Source organism: Microtus pennsylvanicus, chromosome 9 (genome assembly GCF_037038515.1).
Source record: "Microtus pennsylvanicus isolate mMicPen1 chromosome 9, mMicPen1.hap1, whole genome shotgun sequence".
NCBI classification, from domain to species: Eukaryota; Metazoa; Chordata; class Mammalia; order Rodentia; family Cricetidae; genus Microtus; species Microtus pennsylvanicus.
The window spans coordinates 97,647,706-97,669,715 of NC_134587.1; the positions used below are offsets into that span (position 1 = coordinate 97,647,706).

At 38.5% G+C, this 22,010-nt stretch overlaps 1 protein-coding gene across 10 annotated transcripts in view; it reads right to left on the reverse strand.

Moving 5' to 3' along the window:
• The window catches only part of Clcn3 (chloride voltage-gated channel 3), a 94,067-nt gene that overhangs the window by 48,567 nt on the left and 23,490 nt on the right, over positions 1-22,010 (reverse strand). The window contains exon 1 of one of the 10 annotated variants that reach the window (XM_075986841.1): positions 14,888-15,121. The exons of 6 other annotated variants lie outside the window; for them this stretch is intronic. Coding sequence is in view for 2 of the 4 variants with exons in the window: in XM_075986843.1 (XP_075842958.1) it covers positions 3,952-4,030 (79 nt within the window). In the remaining 2 variants the exon portion in view is untranslated. Of the gene's footprint in view, positions 1-3,951; positions 4,343-6,391; positions 6,412-14,887; positions 15,122-22,010 lie in introns of those variants that run through there. 3 more of the 10 variants (XM_075986842.1, XM_075986843.1, XM_075986837.1) reach the window with 3 other exon arrangements.

The following is a 22,010-nucleotide window of genomic DNA, read 5'->3' on the forward strand; positions in this document are numbered from 1 at the left end:
TAGCAATGCTGAGCCCACTGCCTACTTCAATGTACTCTTTAGTTCTCTATTGTGTTGCCACCCCAACAGAAAAGACAGCAGCCTTAGATAGATAAGGTAGATAAAAGTTCCTACGCATATTGAAAGCAGGTTAAACATTCACTTCTGAAGTCTGTATATACAATATGTATACAGCATCAGAACAAACAGTAAAATTTGCAAAAAAAAAAAAAAAAAAAAAAGCTAAAGTATATTTTGATCTGAGTTGTAAAGGAAAGAAGACACACACACACCACACATAAAAAAGTACACATATCAATTAAAAATCAAAAATAAAATTTGAAAGTATAATTTAGGCTACTAATCTCCTATGAAGGTATAAAGTAGAAACCTCAATGCAAGAAAAATGCCAAAATTACAAATTTAGTATATGTGGTAAGAAGTCTGCTCACATCCTGAAAAATGAATATAAAAGGCATTTCTGATGTAGGATAAGCCAAAAGATTACTTAAAATGAATCACAGTAAAGTGTTTGTTGATTACTTTTAGAAAATAGAGTGAGAAATAGTGAAATGATCAGGATTTTTTTTTGAAAATTGAAATACTATGGGCAATATACATCAAACAACAGGATCTTGCTTATAACAGTGTTTGAAGACAAAAAATAGTGCAAAACAAAGCATTGCTAGGATGAAATAATTTATTTTTCCTTTGTTTTAACCAGAAGCCTACAGGATGCCCTTTTGACAACAATAATATATTTTAACAGCTGGATTCCAAAAGTTGTACAAAAAGTGGAGAATTATGTTTTCAGGAGAGAGGAAGACCAAACCCACCCGCAGAGTCTCCCAAGCAGGGGGAGACTGAGATCCATCTACCTCTCTTCACTGCCTTCTTTACTGTGCATCATAAAACTGGGCTATTAATCATCCTCTGACTAGCTCTTTACTCCTGACAGCATTTCTTCATTCTATTCTCTTCACCACAATGCCTGGCAAATTCCCTTGTTCTTGGGAAATGGCCTACTTAGTAACACATGCCAAAAGGGAACTTGTCTCTTCCTCTCCTAAAGAGCCACAGAAAATTCTAACAGCAGTTCAAAGAAATTAACATCCTTGACCATTTTTTCTTTAGTATCAAAGCCCTAAGCCCCCACCAGACTGAAGCACATGTCTTCTGAGGCTTGTACACGGACTGTGAGATGAAGAATGCCTTGATGGGCAGGGTCAAATTATGTGAATCAAACTATTAAGTTTTAGCTGCTAATATTACTACTGTAGCTACCAACAGTCTCCACAGTGCCTACTTGTAATATATATAAAACAAACGGCAGTCAGTGTTTTTAAAGGCTTTTTACATGGAGTAAATGGAATGTTAAACCTGTCCCAACCAACCCCACAAAAAGTCCAGGAACTGCTGAGTTGGCTCGGTACATTAAAAATTACTATGAAGTCTGACAAATGCGTTTGATCCCTGGGGCCCACAAGTGGAAAGCGAGGAACTCATTTTCCACAAGTGTCTCCATGCACATGTCATGGCACACACACAAAGAAAATAAATGTAATAAATACAATTTTAAAAAATCAAAACTACAAAAAAGGATCAGCAGATGAAAGGAATTCAACCCCAAAAAGATTTAAATGCCATAAAAAAATGAAGAAAAGCAACATAGTGAATAAAACTAGCAGTACAAATAAATCAAGGTTTTTTTTTTTTCCTGAAAAAAAAAGCGACAAATTATGAAAACCTGGTTATTTCTACATAGCAAATTTACTCCCAAAGATGGCTGTTTCTAAAACATAATTTTAATCTCTAATCAATTATATATAAAGATTTCTATTTTGAACCTACTTGTTCTTCTAGTCACTAAAATACAGTTAAGTAAAAAGTTTTATTACTTTATTTTTATTCTTTATTCTTTTATTCACATTACTTTACTTATTTATTCTATTCATTATTCATATTTATCCCACCGTGAAAAGTGGTGTGTAAGTCCAATAATTATCACAGAGCTAAGTCCTGGCTCCAGCTGGACTAAACATACCCATGCTGACTTTATCAACACCCTCTACGAGTTTATACTTTCAATTTTGCCTCTTTCCTCCTTACCAGCCTAAAGATCTATTTCTAATTGTGTCCTCATGGGGAAGCTGATTCACTTTTCTTGACTGAAGTTCCTTTCCTATCCATATCACCAGATCCTTTGTGCTGATGTAAATTACAGAAAACAAACGCACTCTCACCCATAGACACTGGGGCACTACAGTGTGGTCTTACAGAGAGGAAATAACTGCCTTGTATTGGAAACACATATCGTTTCCCAAAACCATCAGCTTATATCGACAGAGAAAGTCTCATCAAAGAATGGGGACGACATCTGAGCTTCTAAGAGTGGTTTAGGCCTTCAGGATGGTGCCTAGAAAATTAAGTCACAATTTCTTTTTTCCATTTCTCTCTTGGGAATATCTATAGGTCTAGTTTATCATTACTAACAATTAGATCTTGTCATCGCTTAGAGAAAGTACGGCCTGTCTGGTTTTCCCATGTAAATACTGAATAGCAAATCATGTGGCATTTGAATACTCACTGTTCAATAAGAGTATTACTAGAAACCTGATGGTAGGAATAAAGAGAAAGGAAAACAAGGAAAAAACAAAAAAGCAACAACTTCAGGGAGTAAAAAGTTATAAAAAATTATTCTTTATACTTTTAGTTATTTCCTCAAATGTTCTAACATTTTATATATATGTGTGTATATATATAATATTTTATAAATGGAAATAGTATACAAAAAACTCATAAAGGAAAGCACAATATATGGGACATGATATCTAAATAGTTTTTTCTCAAAATATAAAAAGCAACTTTTTACTAAACACAGAATTCTACAGAAAAATACTGCAACTGTTCAGAATCTAATTATTGTTCTCCAGACACAAAATAACCAGCAAGTATCTGTTGAATGCACTGTAAATCCTAAATTCTATGGAACTTAAAACTATTATCAGGATACAAAACGTACTTTAAATTTGCCTTATTTACCTTGTAAACACTAATAAACATTGGGATTAAACCATAAAGTTTATAACATCAAGCAAATAACGCAAACTAATATGGCTCATACACGAAGTCGGCTAGCCAAAGAATGTTTGTTGAAGTTCATTTATTTCTAGAAAAACAAATGCCAACTAGTCTTTTAAAAAAAATAATCAGTTTAAGAAAATGAGCAAAAGAGCAGTTTAATTAACTAACACCTAATTAGTTTTAAGGAGACCAAGGCAGAGCCTGCCAAAAGATGAACACCATTACACTGAGTGCTCATCTGTTTTCAAAACACTGACTTACATTCTGGATGCATAAAAAAAAAAAAAGCTCTAAATTGTTTTTTCCTATCAAGTTGTACAAGATACCTATGGGAGACAATACAGTATGTCAATTAGCTAAGACATTAAATGAAAAAACATGCTAAATCAAAAAAATAGTTCTTTCCTGCTATTTTTAAATGTTGTAAAATACAACTAGGCGCTTTTACTATTACGCTGTGGTGCAAAGTCTACACGGTAATTGGCAGCAGCCAAAACAGAATGGTATGCTGTCCCTCGATTTCACTGTGTAAACTAAAGAAAATATAAGTTTCCAAAGAAAGAAAAACACTACTTTGCAGGTGCCAACCAACCAGAAGGACTTTAGCTAGTGTAAAAGCAGCTTATTTCTGAAGTAAACGGAGAGAATCCTCACACAGAAGATGGAGTCTGAGCCCTATGGGATCTGAAGCAAAGCTAATCTGCACAGAGCAAACAATCAGCGAGGCCCGGCCCTGCTGGGAAGGTCGCATTCTCCCACACCAACCAGGCAGGGCAACTAAGCAGCACACTGCAGCAAGAGGACAACAGACAGCCTGTTCCCAGAACCGCCCGCCCAGCCGCATGCACGACAAGCCACAGAGGATTCAGAGCAAGGGGATGCTCTTACCTCTTTTATGTAATTCCCTCAAGGGAATATTGTCTCCTCCCCCGTCATAAGGCAAATAGGGATCGGAAGAAGCATCCATGATCAGAATTTTTTAAAGAAGGAAAAAAAGAAGAAGAAAACAAGAGAAGCTTGCTAGATTAAAAATACGGTGGCATTTTTCCTCCCCCTGCTACAGCAGGCAAGGAGATGCCATATTTGATGCGGTTGGAACTGTATAGTTCGACTGGCTGAAGCAACTGGGTTCTTCCACAGTGGATGATGTCATCAAAGGGAAATTATTGCAGCCTGGTTGCTAGTGGCTACAATCTAGCCCGGCTTAGAGGCAGCACAGCCTTCTTAATCAGGTCCTGCTGTGTACGATGACTAAGCGCCAAGTATAACAGACGAAACTGGTTTGAGAAATTTAAAGCGCTCACAACGTAGTTTCAATACTAAGATGGTAGAAACATTTATTTTTATTTTAAGAAAATAAAAGACCTAAAAAGGTAATTCCAGATGCAAACAATGACTCTTTTCATGTCTAATGTAGGAAAACAAAATCAACACTAAAAGGGTATGGTTTACAAATGTACTAATTTATGCATAAATTCATGAGTCATAACAGTAAAAACTAAAACATACGAACAAGTTTCTCCAGAGCCTTGGCTTTAAGACTATACTTAATATTCTTTTAATCCTTTTAGGGAAAATGTAAATGCTGAGTCACTGAGTTAAAGGAATACCCTTTACTAATCCCCCCCCCCCCCAGCAGGCTCCAGTTCCCTTCCTTCACCCCAGCAGGAGACACCAGTTTAAAGAAAAGGCCAAAACTTACAGTAAACTAGGGACTCTTCCATGTGCAAGTTATGCAAAAAAAAAAAAAGTTGATTATGTAGGAGACTTTCTGTTTTGATCTATTTTCTACCTTCTATGTGCTTAAGAAAGACTTTAGTAGTAAATATACCAAAGTTAGCTGCTCCCACTGTCTCTTTTAAGTTTAATTTTAAGTTTCAGAATGGAACTTTTTGTCTTGAAAACAACATTGCAAACATAACTAGTGCTCATGTGTGACAGGGCTCAGAGATTCTTCTAAGGTGAGTCCTCTGAGTGGAGCCGTCTTCTGAAAGGCCTGTCATGTAGCACACTTATTAAATAAAAAGGATGGCAATCCACCAAGGAAAAGCCTACGGAACTTGGGCACAAGGGTCTATAAAACATGTTTTCTTCAGTCTTGAATGAGACAACCTCTAGGATCTGCTCCAGCTCTGTATCTGAAAACGTCAGGTAAGAAAGAAGATCTGTTCACTCGGCCAGGTGTTTTCAGTGATCCTGGAGTCTTTGCTCTCCTAACTTTGTTAAGGTAAATAGGTTTCTATATTTCAAAAGCTTGAAACTCAAATAAACCACTTCTTACAAAAGTCCACATGGAATTTGGAAGTCAAGACTCAGGAAAAGAATCCAGACCAGAACTAGTATGACAGACAGGGTATTATATTTACTTAACCCTGGTGTGAGCCATCAGCATTTAAAACAGGAATGGACGTGGTACTTTTTTTTTTCTGTGTTTTTCAAATCCTCTTTAAAAATTAAGCAAGGAAAGCTTTGACAAAGAGTCAATTTTATTAAATTAACTTAATGTAAATTTGGTCACTTGATGTTCTTTGGCAGAATATATACTCAGTTCACCTGTATGAGACTATTTCTTTATAAGTCTTATATGCCTTATCAAACCATGAAAACCCTTCCTACAAACTTCCCTGGTATTTGGGCACACTCTCCACACTTGGTCATAAAGAATGGAGAGGACAGTACTAGAGAAGAAATATCGTATCTGTGAAATGTTGACAATGCCAAGTAAATTTTGTAGCCATGTTGACTTTTCAAAATAAAACATTACGTGTGTATCATATATATGCATATAGTATTCTGCCAGCATTTGCATAGAGATAGTTTTAGAATGAGACAAAGTTTACTTAACAGCTGTTATCACTGAGCAATGAGGCAGAAGAGGAAAGTTGGGCTTTCATTCAGCAGTTATCAGTTAGACATCAGTTTAATTGAGAAGATTAGGAGGCTGAACCCAAGACCTCCTGCGTGCTGAACACATGCTATAGCCCTGGGTTGCATCCCTAGCACTTCGTCATCACAAATAGATTACTTTTATAATAATGAATGTGAAGGTTTTTTTTATTTCAAAAGTAAATTGTTCATGCCTAACAGGACTCACAGAAGACATTTTTAGACATAATACCAGGCACTAAACTTTAATTTACAGTGAGCCCTCTTCTCTAAGAGAACACCAAGGAGGGGAAAGATGCAGCAAGATTTTCAGAAAGGCAATCCACTAAAGCTACACCGATGGCTGCAGAATTCAATCCACTAAACAAAGAAACACTGAGAAGTCTAAGAAGTAAACCCTACAATCAACTCAAATGACCAAAGAGTTCTATGATATTCATACCTCATAAAGGTTTAGAATCCCCAGCTAGCAAATACACTTTCCAGTCACACTTTAGAAAAGGACAAGGTACACTGGAAGGTGAAGCAGGAGGACCGTGACCAGGTAATTAAAATGAATTATAATTAAGGTGTGGTGGAAGGGAGGGGAGCAAAAGCTAAAAGTCCAGAATTCTTAAATGTGGCATGCAGGTAAGGCTCAAGGGGGAAACTCCAAAGAACCCAAATCATGGACTGAGTAGACAGCACAACAAAACTTGCAAACCCCTTTCTAGTCAAACACATCCTAGATTCCAATCTCAATGTTATATGGAAGTCTGGATAAATCAGACTATTTATATTGTGATATTTTGATGGTCCAGGCAGCTGGTCATATATAACACTAATGATCCAAGAAAACTACCATCTTTCTGTTAAATTTCAAACCCGGGACAAACAGTTGAGGTGCCTACTTAACATATCAAAGCTGGACCTGGTCGACAGGTTCTCCCAGCACCCTCAGTCCCTGCCTACCTGTTACAGAGTACTGCTGGCATTCCCCACCCTCTGCCCTGAACTCTCCAGCCCAGGGGCTGGGCTGCCCTTCCACCAGAGGTTCTTCCCTATATAAGCCAGACATTTTGGTTACCCACCCCTTTCCTTTCTGTAACTTTGGCCTCCTGGTCTCCTCTCTCTCCTCCCTGTCCCAGTGGCCCAGCTCAGCCTGGTCATGTCCACTCTGGAATCTCCCAAACATCCCTGCCTCTGACTATGCTCTCCCGCACATCTACAATAAACTTCCTCCTCCACACCTAGGAGCAGTCATGGCCTTTCTTTCCTTTTTATTTCTTTTTTTCATTTACTTAATAACAATTAAAGACATTATTTCAACAAATTAATACACATACATTCTCTCTCCCTCATGACAAGGGTTGAACACTGACAAACACTGACTCTTCCTGAGTGACAATGAGAGCTGAGCACACTGAAATTACACAATGTCTACACTCTGATTACCACGCAATAATACTATAAAACTGCTTAGAAGTAGAACCCAGAAGTTCTCCTATGTTTGGAAATTATGAACTACACTTCTAAATAACCCAAAGGCTAAAGTAAACCATTGTAGAAGTTAAAATGACAATTAATGATGATAACCAAAGATAACAGCATAAAGACTCAATAGTATCTATAGAGAGATTTACAGCCTTAAGTGTACTCAAATGGAAGGGAAAGCCAAAGAGTTAACCATCTATTTACAGCTATATTCATTACTTAACATTCCAAACAAAAAGTTTCATAAGTGGTTTCACTGACTTTCATACTTCTAAGCACTGCTTATAAGAAATTACCAAAGGCTGGAGAGATGGCTCAAAAAGATTAAGAGCACAAACTGCTCTTCCCAAAGTCCTGAGTTCAATTCCCAACAACCACATGGTGACTCACAGCCATCTGTAATAGGATCTGGTGCCCTCTTCTGGTCTGCAAGCATATATGCAGACAGAACACTGTATATACAATAAATAAATAAATCTTTAAGTTTGGGTGGTAGTGGTGCAACCTTTTAATCCCAACACTCAGGGGAGGCAGAGGCAGGTGGATCTCTCTGTGAGTTTGAGGCTAGCCTGGTCTACGGAACTAGTTCTAAGATAGCCAGGGCTGTTACACAGAGACACCCTGTTGCGGGAGGTCCTTCCGCTCCACCGGCAGCTCCTACAACAACACCCTATCTCGAAAAACAAAGCAAGCAAACAAACAAACAAAAAATCTTTTTTTTTTTTAAAAAAAAGGAAGAAACTTCCATTGTTCATAAGCATCCCAAGCAGTTAGTGTGTAATGATGCTTCCTCACTGGGGAAAAGTTAATTTGTTGTGTTCATTCCTTCACACTTAACCAAGGGCTAGAGCAAATACAGCACAAAACCTTCCTGTTTTTGCAGGGCTGTGGTGTCATCTGCAGATTTAGGTGCAGGCAGCCAGGTCGTGCAGTGTAACAAAAAGCAAGCTCACTTCTTCCCAGTGACACCCACTCAGAGTTTTCAGATCTCATTGTTACTTTAGGCTCATTTTATCCAGGCAGGCACCAACAGACCAAGTTCTTTCTCCTAGTACATTTAAAACATTCCAAACTGCAGCAGTGCAAAATTTAAACATATTTAATATTCCCTAAATACATCGCCTTACTGTTACATAAATGGACACATTTGGGCAGTCCTCTGTTTCTACTAACATTAAGTAGGTTGCTCTGAATACACAGCCTGAGGATACGAGTGCAGAAAATGTTTACAAGGGAACTGGCAACAGAATGAAGGCTATCAAATGCATGAAGAACATGACCTTGCTGAGAATAAGTACCAGATGAACTTTGGAATAGTTTATTTCTAAAAATAATTCTGAGTAGACCATTTGAAAACACCTGAACTTTTCTCCAACAGGCAACCATTTAAGAAATAGGCTTGGCCACTGTGCTGCCTAATTTTATGTCAACTTGACACATGAAAAAATACCTCCATAAGGCTGAACTATATAGGCAAGCCTGTAGTGCACTTTCTTAATTAGTGGTTGATGTGGGAGGGTTCAACTCATGTGGGTGGGACTGTCCCTGGGCTGAAGGTTCTGGGTTCTATAAGAAAGGCTGAGCGAGCCAAGGGGAAGAAGCCAGTAAGCAGCCTTGCTCCATGGGCTCTGCATCTACCCTGTGTGAGTTATGACTCTCACTGCTTTTAATGATGAACTGATATACAAAAGTGGAGTGAAACAAACCCTTTCCTCCAAGCTGTTCTGGTCACAGTGTTACATCACAGCACTGGTCACCCTGACCAGGACACACCTATCACAAGCCAATAAGAGAGGTAGCAGTGAAAAGCAGGAAAAGAGACTTAACAATGCTGTAGGAATCCCACACCTCTGGCAGCCACGAACATCTGCATTCACGTGCACATACAATGCATACATATAATGAAAAGTAAAAATTAATTTTAAAAATGTTTCTGTATTAATCAGGGTTCTCCTGAGTCACAGAACTTATAAGATAAATATATATAATTTACGTATATATAACTTATAAAAGGTATGTATATCATGGAATGTGTGTGTATATGTATATATTGGAATGACTTATGGGCTGCAGTCCAGCAACAGCTAGTTGTGAATAAAAAGCCCAAGAATCCAGACGCTGCTCAGTCGCATGAGGCTGGGTATCTCAGTTGGTACTCTACATATGATGGAATCCTAAGAAGTGGGCTCCAATGCCCACTCAGTGAAGAAATGGATGTGCTGACAAGGTTAGGGCAAACTGGCAAAGAATGAACACACCCTCTTCCTTCCTTGATTTTCCTTCCAGGAGAAGGTGTGCCTTCAGTCTCAAGATCTGGGTCACAAGTGTGCTGTCCATTTCCGGATTATAGCTCATTCCAGATATAGTCAAGTTGACAACCAAAAAGAGCCATCAGTTTACAAATCAGACTTCACCAAAGATTCCTAGAGTATGGCTAGTGAGTTTATGCTGTCTAGTTTGACATTAGAATTTCACACAGTGTGGACCATCTCACTTAGTAGAATAGCACCACCAACGCTATTGGTAGACACCAAGAAAAACAATACAGTTAAAAGCAACTTGTTGTCTCTCAAAGTCAGCACACATAAGCATTAAATCTTTAAAATGCTGTTGCCAAATGAAATGACTCTAACTCAGAATTTCTTTCTTGGATTTCTGAGCTACATCACAACCTTCTACTACAGAAATCTTTTGGTTTTAAAATCACAAGTACCCTGAGCTAAATGGCTACTCTTGGATTACTGTGCCAGTTTCCTACCCGAGGCGACAGCAAACACAGAACTTCATTATTATTCATAAAAGCAACAACTCCAATTCCAACCTAGCATTTCAACTTTTATCTTCTAGCAACAATCTCTTTTATTATAGTGTCTTTAATTTTTCATACACTATATTTTGGTCATAATTTCTCCTCTCCCAACCTTTCCCAGATCTGTCCCACCTTACCACATACCCAAATTCTGTCTGTCTGTCTTTCTCTGCTTCTGTCTCTGTCTCTCTCAAAAACAAAATAAAAAGCCCATAAAAAAATACATGGAATCCATTTTGTGTCGGCCAACTATTCCTGGACATGGGGCCTGCCTTGTAGTGTGCTTGATATGCCCACTGGGAATTCCCAGCAGGCATCAACAGCAAACAGCTTGTATTCTGCCATCATTTTAACACACTACACCAGATCATGGCTTTATTATTACCTTTACCGTGGACTTCCCAGCACCTGTACCTCACACCGCCAGAAACTCCTTTTCTCACTGGCTAGCTCTAGTACTCTCAGTGAGTTCCTGTCACTTACAGGGGAATTCCCATGCTAAGTTGCATGATTTAGATCTCAGTTTGCTACTTCTTCAGTCCCAGGCTATTCCTTTCTAAATACCCATTATCTGCTCTCCAGACATTGTTCCTCTCTGGAGCATCAAGCTATGAGGCTTCAGCACCAGCTGCTTCTCTGCCTCCAAGTGCATACTATTACTCAAGCTCCTATTCCATCAGTCCACCGTTTCCTTCTTCCATTTGCCTTAATTGTATTATTTTTCAGTTTTTACTTTAAATGACAGACATGTCACTGGTTCTACCATTTACATGTTCTCACATTTATCACCCCGAAATAGCACATCATCTCTCCCTAGATAGCAACAACCTCAAAACAAAGACCCATTCTCACTCACGCCACTATCCTAAGCATTTACTCACCCTGGTCTCTGGTACATAATAAAGTAGCCTAATAATTATTTGTGGATTGGAAAAATATATAAATTAAGTCTATAAAACTGAGTGTGAATGTATGTATATATGTATATATATAATTATACCAACATAATTATGTCTGAGGTCATGGAAACAAGTTAAATCTAAAAAATGATCAAAAACCAAATATAATAACCAAGTTAGGTGATTTGTATTTTCAACTGTCAGGTTCAAAGGGAATAAACTCCAATTCCCAAAACTCCAAAAGGTAGACTATATATCCAAAATTTAGCTCAAACTGCACTATAAGATTTCTGGTAGTTAGATAAATGCCAGCATTCCTCAGGAACTTGGGAAACCAGTTCCCATCTGCCAAAAGAAGTCCTCTTTCTTATCCTTTCCTCTGGCAGAAGAGACATAGGGCTCTCCACTGACATAGACCTGTGGCTGAACATAAAACCCAGGCCAGCTTCCAGGCCCATTCAGTATCACAAGCACTTATTAAACATTTCCAAGCTCTCCCACAACCCCAGTCTCTTGGTTCTCCCCTCTGCCTACTCCCCCCAGCTACTCACCCCCTTAATGGCCTGCTATTCTCTCTGTTCTTACTCTGGGTTACTCTTATCCATTCTCTCTGTCCCCTCTATTCTCTATCTCTTTTTCATTACATAATATTTTTATTGCTTATTCAGGAATTTTACATCACGTACTTCAGTCACATCCTCTTTCCAGTCCTCCCAGGTCTGCCTGCCTCCCCACCTTTGTTAACATCCACCCCCCACCGAAAAAAAGCCAAGTCCACTTTGTGTTGCCCATGTACTCAGTGGAGCATGGTCGCACTTCCAGTGGCCAGCCACTTAAGAAAGGCTGAGTCCTTCCGCACCTGCACCTGCACCCCCCGCACCCAGAAGCCATCGACTGTGGAGAGCTACTTCAGCAGCCTTCTCACAATTTTACAGTTCTCTTCCATGGCTTTGTCTAAGCCGTTACTGTCTTTGGGGAGAGGGGATTAGGAGGTGTCATGAAAAAGCCTTTTATGTCCTTCTTTCTGTCAACTGTGAGCCTGCAGTCTCTGTATCTTGCTATCCAGCTATCTCCACATTCTCTTCCCTAGGCCTGACCACATGCAGTCTACTTTCTCTACTCTGGACTCTTCTGGTGCCTCTGGCTCTTCTCTCATGTCTACAATAAAAACCTTAACATATCATTGAATGGACACGTTGGCAGTTTCTTTACTGTGCCCCCTTGTCCCATTTAGGGAAGTGGAATTTCCTTTAACCTAACATCTACAAGCTTACTTAGATTTTATATTTAAAATTTAACTATTTCCAAACATTTGGGGGGCAGGAAGGATAGGGATACTGAGACAGGGTTTCACTATAGCTCTGCTAGTCTGAAACTGGGTCTGCAAGTACATGCCATCAGGGCTGTGGACTTTGTATGTATGTGTGTATGTATGATTGTATCTTTCTGGGACTTGAACCTGGAAACCTGGATATGCAAGGCACGCACTCTTACCACTAAGCAATATCCCCAGACTTTTCCAATCTATCTTTAAAAGCAAACTTTATTTCAGAATAGAAAGAGCTTGAGTACTTCTTACTCATTTCCCTGTTAATACTTTATATTTCCATGGTATATTTGTCAAAATTAGAAACTAACACTGGTAAGCTGCAAACTTCACTTGGACTTTAGATTGTCTGCACATTTGTCTTTGTAGTCTAGACTCCAGTTCTGGAGACCGTCCTTCACCTTTAGTGGCTGACTGTTTCCAGAGGTGACTTAAGCTGGTCAAGGTCATGTAAGGTATCTACTCTTCTTTACCTTTTTGTTTTTGTTTTTTTTGAGACTAGATTTGGATTACAGACCTTTGGAAAGAAGAATACAAGGATGACATCTCCAGGCGTATATGATATCAGTCTCAACTCATTTGTGACATTAACGTTCTTATTTGGCTAACAACATTTGTCAAGTTTCCCCACTAAAACATTTCTTTTTCTGCCTACCTCTGACTCTATTCTTTGGAAGTGTCATTAAATCAAGCCCATTGTCAAGGAAGAAAGATGTTGGGATTAAGCTCCTTCTCCATGAAGTTTGAAAGCTACAGAAATTTTTGGAATTCTTCCTCAAACTAGACTCTTCCCTTTGCCCCCCCCCCCCATTGATAGCATAGATGTGGGCTCACTTCATACTTACAATAATCCACATTCTTTTTCTGTGGCTCATTTCAGTCTAGCTCTGCCCACAGGGGTGCTTTCTGGTTCCTCTGGATGAACCAGGTTTTTAAAGTATTTTCTTGTTTCTGACACTCTGAGATACTCTAGCTTTATTTTATATTTTCCCACACCAGTCCGAGACCCAACATTTTCCCCCACAGCAATCCAAGTCATTAGTAAATCTTTAAGTGAATCATAAAATGCTTTTATGAGTCCAGGATAAGCTATCAGAATGTCATGGCAATCTATCTGATGGCTGGGATGTTTAAGCTTTGGATAATAAATAGATGGCTGTTTAACAAAACTGTATTAAAGAGCTCCTCTTACATGCATACAAATACTAGCTATTATAAGGAAAGGATAAATAATCAGCATATATGGTTGCCCCTAATAAACTTATTATCTTCTTTCCCATGAATTTTGGAAATAGGAGGAGGATTGGGAGTTTAAGCCCAGCCTTTGCTACACAGTGAATTCAAGGTTAGCCTGAGCAATAAGAGATCCTGTCACAAAAACAAAACAAAAAAGTCAACTAAAATGCATCAATACTAAGAGAATTATATATAGAAGAATCAAAGGAACAACTAGGATAATGTTACTGAAAAAATAAAATTTAAAAAGAACTTTCATATTGGAGTAGGGCTAGCAATGAACAACAAAAATAAGGATGAGGAAAGCAAACACTGCAGAGGCAATGTGGATAGCTACAGAGGAAGGACCACAAGCAGCCTCAGCTGGAGATGAGATTAAGCTATACAGTGGTCCTAGGAGCTAACTCAAGCAAAGAACAACCAGTATTGTAGGGAAAGGAGCGCCCAGAGAGTAGGTCCTGGAGAAATACCAGATACAAACAGCCCATTTACCACTAATAAATATTTAAATTATAAATCAACTTTAAGAGCTGTTGACAAAATACAGTTTATTCTCCTATAATAACAAATGTACTTTTATCATGGACATGGACATTTAAGGTCATTTTTTTAAAATTATGTAGCCAAATTGTTATTATCTGAAAATCACTGAAACAAATAAAAAAAATGTAGTCAAAATAACTAAGATAAAAAGCATTACTTTCAGGTATTTTTTTCCAGTCTTGTATGTGTAATGGTGTGTCCTGTCGCTTTAAGAGAGAAGCTCCACCCACTCCTTCCCATGTCCACCAAAGCAAGCACATCTTCCAGCCTGAGCTCCTTCCTTTCCCCCCTCTCTCTGGAAGAGGCAGCTTCTGCCTCTCTCCCTTCTCCTCACTTCTCCCCCATCCCCCGCACCCCGTTTCTCTTTCTCTCTGTTCTTCTCCTTTCTCCCCTTCCCCTCCATAACCCACTAAATAAATACCAACTTTTGTGCATGGCGTGCCTAATAGGTCTCTGTCTCTCACCTGCTGCTTCTGGCTGTTAATTTATCTTGAAACAAAACTCATTGTGTCAAGTGGAGATCTATAAGAGCTCTTACAAAATGTTGGTGAAGTTAAAACCATTAATACTAACACAGTTAAAATTTTATTGCTAGTGTAGAAAAAACAATATACATTTAGTAACTGAAACAACATAAACTCATTCACTTACAGTTCTAGCAAATCAAAAGTCCAAGATCAAGGTGTCAGCAGGAATGCGTTCTTCCTGGAGGTTTTAAGAACAAAATCTGTTTCCTTGCTTTTTCCAGGTTCTAAAGGCCTCTTTTGTTCCTTGATTCATGGTCTCCCAACCTCTCAGCCTCCTCTCTAAGTTTCCTACCAGTGACACTGATCCACCTGCCTTCCTCTTTTAAAAGACCTTCTTGATTACATTGGCACCACCCAGTCATTCCAAGCTAATCTCCCAATCTCAAGATCCCAGATTCAATCACAAAGTCCCTTTCATCATTGCTGTAAGATATTTACAGGTGCCCGGAACTAGGGTTTGGCGAGTGTGGGAGGGTGTGGGAGGAGCCATGACTCAGACACTTTTTTTTGTATTGACCTTTGCATATACAGTACAAGAGCACCAAGAAGCTACCACCTAGCACAAATCAAAGTTGTTACACCAACGTGTACTAACTACCCTTGTGTCTTTCACAACTGTGTCCTTGTAAAAACACAAAAGTCTGTTTTCCTTACAGATGAATGCCTGACACACCAGCAAATATACTTACTTTATTAAATCACAACTCTTAGCCATTTGTTCTACTTTAATATTCCGAGTGTGGAAACAGAAAATACAGCCCTCCGTCACCCTCACTGTTCTTCCAGAGACCCGCTGGGGAAAGACTGCAGCTGGCATTTGAGCTAGAAACTGAACCGATTGTCACAAACCCCATCAACTACAGCTGTTTAGAACTCAGAATCTGGCAAACATTTTCTCTACAAAATCAGGTGAAACTGCCTCTTCAAGTCAAACTAATGGTAACATATGTTACCAACAGTAAATTCACTTTTAGGCAAAAATAAAAACTGAGCCTGTGATCCAGAGAACTTCCCAACAGTACAAGATTTCTCCCTGACACCCATGGCTTCTTGATTGTGTGTGTGAAAATGTACAGAGATCAATTGCTAGGGACTGAATTGTGCTCCCACGGCCCCCCCCCCCCTTTGATTCTGGGAGAGGCCTCAAGGTTAGCGGAAAAACAGGTCCTGCAGGCAAAGCTTCAGTGAAGAGTATTATTGAGTTGGGGGGGGGGGGGACCAGAGACAGAGACCTGTTAGCCTCTTCAGAAGACAGCCAGAATGGACAGAGGCTGTCTCTTAAAGGGACAGACTACATAGCAGCCACTGGATCCTGGGCTGACTGTCCAGGGTGCTCCTGAGTGCATTTTGCCAGGTGACAGGGGACAGCATAATGCCCGAATCCTAATACCCACCCCCCAACATTTACCTTAAGGTCTTTACCTCTTATCTTAGGAAGTGACTGTATTTGAAGATAAGATCCAAATTAACTTTTAAAAGAGTAATTACAGCTAACCAAAGTCATTCCTGTCTCTTACAAAGTGGATACACTAAGAAAAACAAAAGAAGACTTGGGGAGGGCAGCTGACTACCTATAAACCAAGGACTCACAAGAAATCAATTTGTAGCACCAGAGAAGTGAGAAAGTGTGTGCTTTAAGGCACCCAGCCTGTAGTTATTTTGTTACGGTTGTAATAGCAAAATGATGCACTAATAAATAAATTTCCCAAATTTTTTATGTGTAATGATAAAACATGTATGTGGGTAGAAGATCCATTACAAGTGCAAGGGACAAATGGATTAAATTCTACAGAGCATAAAGTATTCATTACTACGGCTTCAACAGGGCAGTAAGTCTTTAAAAATTTAACATTTTTCACGCTGTAGTATAATATCAAAGAATATCCACAAAAACCTCCAAGAAGCTAGTAAATTCTATTCTTTTCTATGTGCTGTCTGAAATAAATTTTCTAACACATTGTAACAAACACAGTTGAGAATCTGTCCTCTACTAAGAAAACATCAGAGATAGTTTTAAATGCAAATCAGTGGCACTTAGAGAAGAGTGAACTAAAGTTTTAAATTCTTTAATTCATAATGGTAAATATTAATAACTTGCATTTTTAAAAGAAGCTACGAACTAGGTGTGGTGCGACCTGCTTATCACCCAGCACCTGTGAAGCAGAGCTCCAGGCCAGCGGGGCTACACTGTGACATTGTGTCCCACAAAGACTAGTGAGGTATGCTTATGAAAGTTCAGTTGTACATCTTTACCAAAACCTGATAGCAAAGTATTACCAGTTTTAAATGTTTTAAGTGTTCTCTCATTATGTGGATATGACTATTAAATTCTTTAAAAAACATAAACAAAAACAAATTTTGAATACTCTGGTCCATAATATTTTGAATAAGAGTACTCCATCTGTCTGGGCATTACTCATAATAGTCTGACAGACTATCTCTAGATAGATGAGACAGTAATAGATAACATAACATTTTAGGAATTCATCAATGATTATTTCTTGCAGTTATTTTTTTGTATGATTTTAGGCTGAGAATTATTTATATTCAGTTAGGTTTCATTAAGAAATAGCAATATTTAAAATATTATAGTTTTACTATTTCTAAATATTACTATTGAGCTTTACAATTTAGTAATAGTAATTACTATTTAGTAATATTTAGAAATAGTAAAGTTAAATACAATATCAGACTAAATAGAAGTCATTAGAGGTTCCATTCGTGAAAATTGTTCTTACTTAAGGTCAGAATTCTTCATTAAGAAGAAATTTATGGGGCTGGAGAGATGGCTCAGCGGTTAAGAGCATTTACTGCTTTTAAGGACCTGGGTTCAGGTCTCAACACTCATATTTGGCTCATGATTGCCAGTAGCTCCAGTTTCAGAGGAGCTGATGTCCTCTTGTGGCCTTTGTGAGTACTACATGCATATAACACATGTTACAAAATACTCATATGCATAAAATAAAAATCTTTCTAAAAAGGAATAATTTTGTGTCTGTCAGATGACATTCATGCAGTATTGAGAAAGGGTCAAATATGTATGTTCAGTGTGTGACAAGGCTAAGGTAATTTAAACAATGAGTTTTAAAGAACACAGTGACTCAACGCCTTAGAAAAGTGAAATAAATAATTCATCCAGGAATTCACAGACTATCTATCATTGGGGTATATTTCTTCTTAGTAAGTCTTTTCAGCAGGAGCATTTTTACTTCCCCAGCTCCCTTTCTGCTACTACTAAGAAAATAATTATGAGTCCTAACCTCGTGCATCTACCAGGTGATACAGCCTCCCAACCCTTGTGTTTGCTGACATCTGAGCCTAAACACAAACTCATTTATACTTTGGGGCCATTACCATTTCATTACGGATAGAGGAGGAGCCTACCAGGTGCTCCTCCTCTCTGAGGAACTAATGACAGTGGTTGCTGGGTGAAGATACCATCTTGTCTAGTGGTGTAGCCACTGATAAGATGTCCGTGATGCAGTAATAATCTGCCACTCAACTAACCCTAACTAAATTAGCCACACAAGAAGCAGAAATGAAAAGTTGGAGGAACACTATTTGGAAAAGAAGGGCTTCATAAGGGGGTGAGGGGGAGTAAGAGGAAAATGACTAAAATTATATACATGCTTGACAATTTTAAGTAATATATTTTTCAAGTGTATTGGTGGGCTGGAGAGATGGTTCAATAGGTAAAATCAATGTCTGCTCTTTCAAAGGGCCCAGGTTTGATTCCCAGCATCCACATGGCAGCTCACATTGGTCTGTCTAGAACTCCAGTCCCAGGGGATCTGACTCCCTATTCTGGCCACCTTGGACACCATGGGGTACACAGACATACATGCAGGCAAAACACTAATACACACAATAGAATAAGATAATTTTAAAAATGTTAAGTATGTTGGTAACATTTATTTCTTGGTCTCTTTTCTACATTTTGTCACTTCAGGTGGCTTTCCTTTTGCTTCATTCTTATAAACCACTTAATTGCTGAATTCTATGTATCTTTTAATGAGCTGCCTTGTTTCTTTGGCTGGAATAAAGTAGACTATTTTATTTCTCACTATACAAAAGAAATTTGTACAACGATTTTACCCAGAAAGAGCTAAAGGCCTAGATAACATGAGCCTACTTCTTAGATGCCAGTTTCATGATGTTGATGCCAGGCTCTATCTGCAGGACTTGCTGCATATGTGTTGTCATCTTGAATGGCCACTCTGCATCTGCTTTACCTAGCACTCCTTCCTATAGTTCTCATGGAGGAAGATTTAAGAATATTCAAACCAAAAAGAATACACGTGATGGTACATGCCTTTAATCCCAGCATTTGAAAGGCAAATTTCTGAGTTCGAGGCCAACCTGGTCTACAGAGCGAGTTCCAGGACAGCCAGGGCTACACAGAGAAACCCTGTCTAACACACACACACACAATGAATACAATATAAATGAAAGCATGAACATCTTTAATGAAGCTGAACCTAATGGTTGATATCTGAATGCTAACCTCTTTTAATCACTCAGAACCTCTGAGTCTAATGTCACAGATCATTTGAGTTCTAAAGTTCATGTACTGATATACAGATACAGCATGCCTAATTCCAAAATCCAAAATCTAATGTGCTATAAAACCTGAAGCTTTCTGAACCAACATGAAACAGAAACAAACCAGAAATTCTCCACCTGACTTCATGCTAGTCATAGTCAGTCACAGACAAGGAACAGGTATACTGCAAATACCGTACAAATTATCTTCAGGTTGTGTGTAAAAATAAATTCTGTGTTTAAATGAGTCTCCTGCCCAGAAATTTCATTTTATATAGGTGCAAATACTGCTCCCTCAACATTATAAAAAAAATCTGAAACGTGGTTCTAAGCATTTCAAATAAAGAACATTCAACCTATATTTGAGAAATGAGTAAGATAATAACTGTATTCCGATCCCAGCTATCATACGTCCCAAAAGTTTCAACAATTAAAGCATCTTACATTTCTGAACTATTTTAAGGGTTTTCTAAACAACAACAACAACAACAACAACAAAGATTAAGACAATTAGGAGTAAGCCTTCTCAACTCTAACATTCAGTTTTAGACAATCTAAAAACTTTAAAGATCTCTTGACAACTGCCAGCTAAACATTTCAGACAAGACAAAAATATACACAGGCTCATATTTTAAACAGTATAATTACATTAACAACACAAAACAACTGCTTAAACCTGCTAAAGTCTGTGGTTGCCTATACTGAGAAGATTCTCAGTAATTTACTTCACCTAAAGACTGCACTAGCTAAGAATCATTCTAAGTTCTACTGATGTATAACTATGTGCTTCACTGGCAATGGCAGAACCATATGGTTCCCTTCAATGAATCCAACCCTTGCAACAAAAGCTTGGCCCTTCTTCCTGTTATTTGCAATGAAAATATTTTCAATTTCCAAAAAGTTTTAATTGACTAAAATATTCTTAATATATATAAATAGAGCTGCACCTTTTTGCCATCTATCCACATGTATTACTAGCAGTCATCATTCCTAACAATACTTCTATTTTTGATAACTATCTGTTCTAAAGCACCTACTATTTACTTTTAGTAGACTTTATTTTTGAGATTAGTAATATATTTTTTAAAGGATTTATAAACTATAAGCTATACAAAACAGCTATCTCGTGGAGAGTCCCAAAGCAAGTTCTCTCTTATAACTTCAAGCTATTCCATATCTAGGCCTACATCCTTTTCATCAGAAATACTGAAAATGTAAATGATACCTTGCTTGAATGTTCTCAAAGAAGAATTTGTTTATATTAGGATGAAAGAGTTTAGCACATCCAAGTGGAAAGAATACAGGAGAAAACAGAAACAGCCACTCTTAACTGATTCTCTATCATTAATAAACTACTCTTTTAATGATCAATTTATATCATCTGGGTAAAGATCCCTAATGCACTTAATTCTCAGAGCACTCATTCAGTGACTACTATTTTTAATTAGGAAAACATGGGGCATGCAAAGGCTGACTTGCCGAAGGTTACAGAATCAGCTGAATCAGGATGTAATTCAGTTTCCAATTTGAAGGCTACTCACCACACAGCAAAACATTGTTGGGTACTTTCCAGTGACTTCTTGCTGTTGCTTATTTGTTTTGTGGGGCTTTGTCTTGGAAAACTCAAAACCAAATACTAAATTATGAAAAAATACTTATTCCCAATTGTGTGTTCTACCATTGGCTGTGATAACTCTTCAGAGCTCTCACTAAAGTAAGGCCTTTCCTCACATTTGTCTGAGTTCATGACCGTAAAGGTCCCTACCTCTTCTAAACACCCTCCTTTCTGCTGCTGTTGGTAATATCTCATCGTCTACAAGAACACGGTGTATCTCACAAGGATACTTGCTGCTTCAGAGATAATTCTTATTGCTGGTCCTTCATACATTATTTTATTGTGGAATATTAGTTTAGGATGTCTGACATTCGTGTATGCTGTGGAGTATTTGTTTAGTGATGCAAAGATGTACTGCATTCTTTTATGTTGATCTGTTTAACTCCATAAAAGCTGTGTTACTTTGCCTGTCTAAAACACTGGATTGGTCTAACAAAGAGCTGAACAACCAATAGCAAGGCAGGAGAGGGATAGGTGGGGTTGCCAGGCAGAGAGAATAAATAAGAAGAGAAATCTATGATGGAGGAAGGTCACTGGCTAATAAAGGAACTGCCTTGGCCCATTTTATTGGTTAGGACATAGGTAGGTGGAGTAAACAGAACAGAACGCTGGGAGGAAGAGGAAGTGAGGTCAGACTTGACAGCTCTCCTCTAGGGAGCAGACACCTCAGAGAGACGCCATGCTCCCTGCTCCCGGGAAGATGCACACGAGAGATCTGACCAAGGATGGACATAGGCTAGAATCTTCCCGGTAAGAGCGGTACGACACAGATGATCAGATATGGGCTAGTCCAGGTGCGAGAGTTAACTGAGAAGAGGCTAGAGAGAAATGGGCCAAGCAGAGATTAAATGAATGCAGTTTGTGTGTTGTTATTTCGGGCATAAGCTAGCCGAGCAGGCGGCTGGGGTGTTGGGGACGCAGCCCCACCGCTCATATTACTACAAATCTAGACTCAAGAGATGAAAGAGGAGGGAGGAGCAAGAAAAGTAGAAAGAGAGGAGGATGGCAGGAGCCAGCTACACAGCAGATCATGGAGTAAGAAGGAAAGACTTATAGAATGAAGAAAGGTAAAAAAGCCCAGAGGCAAAAT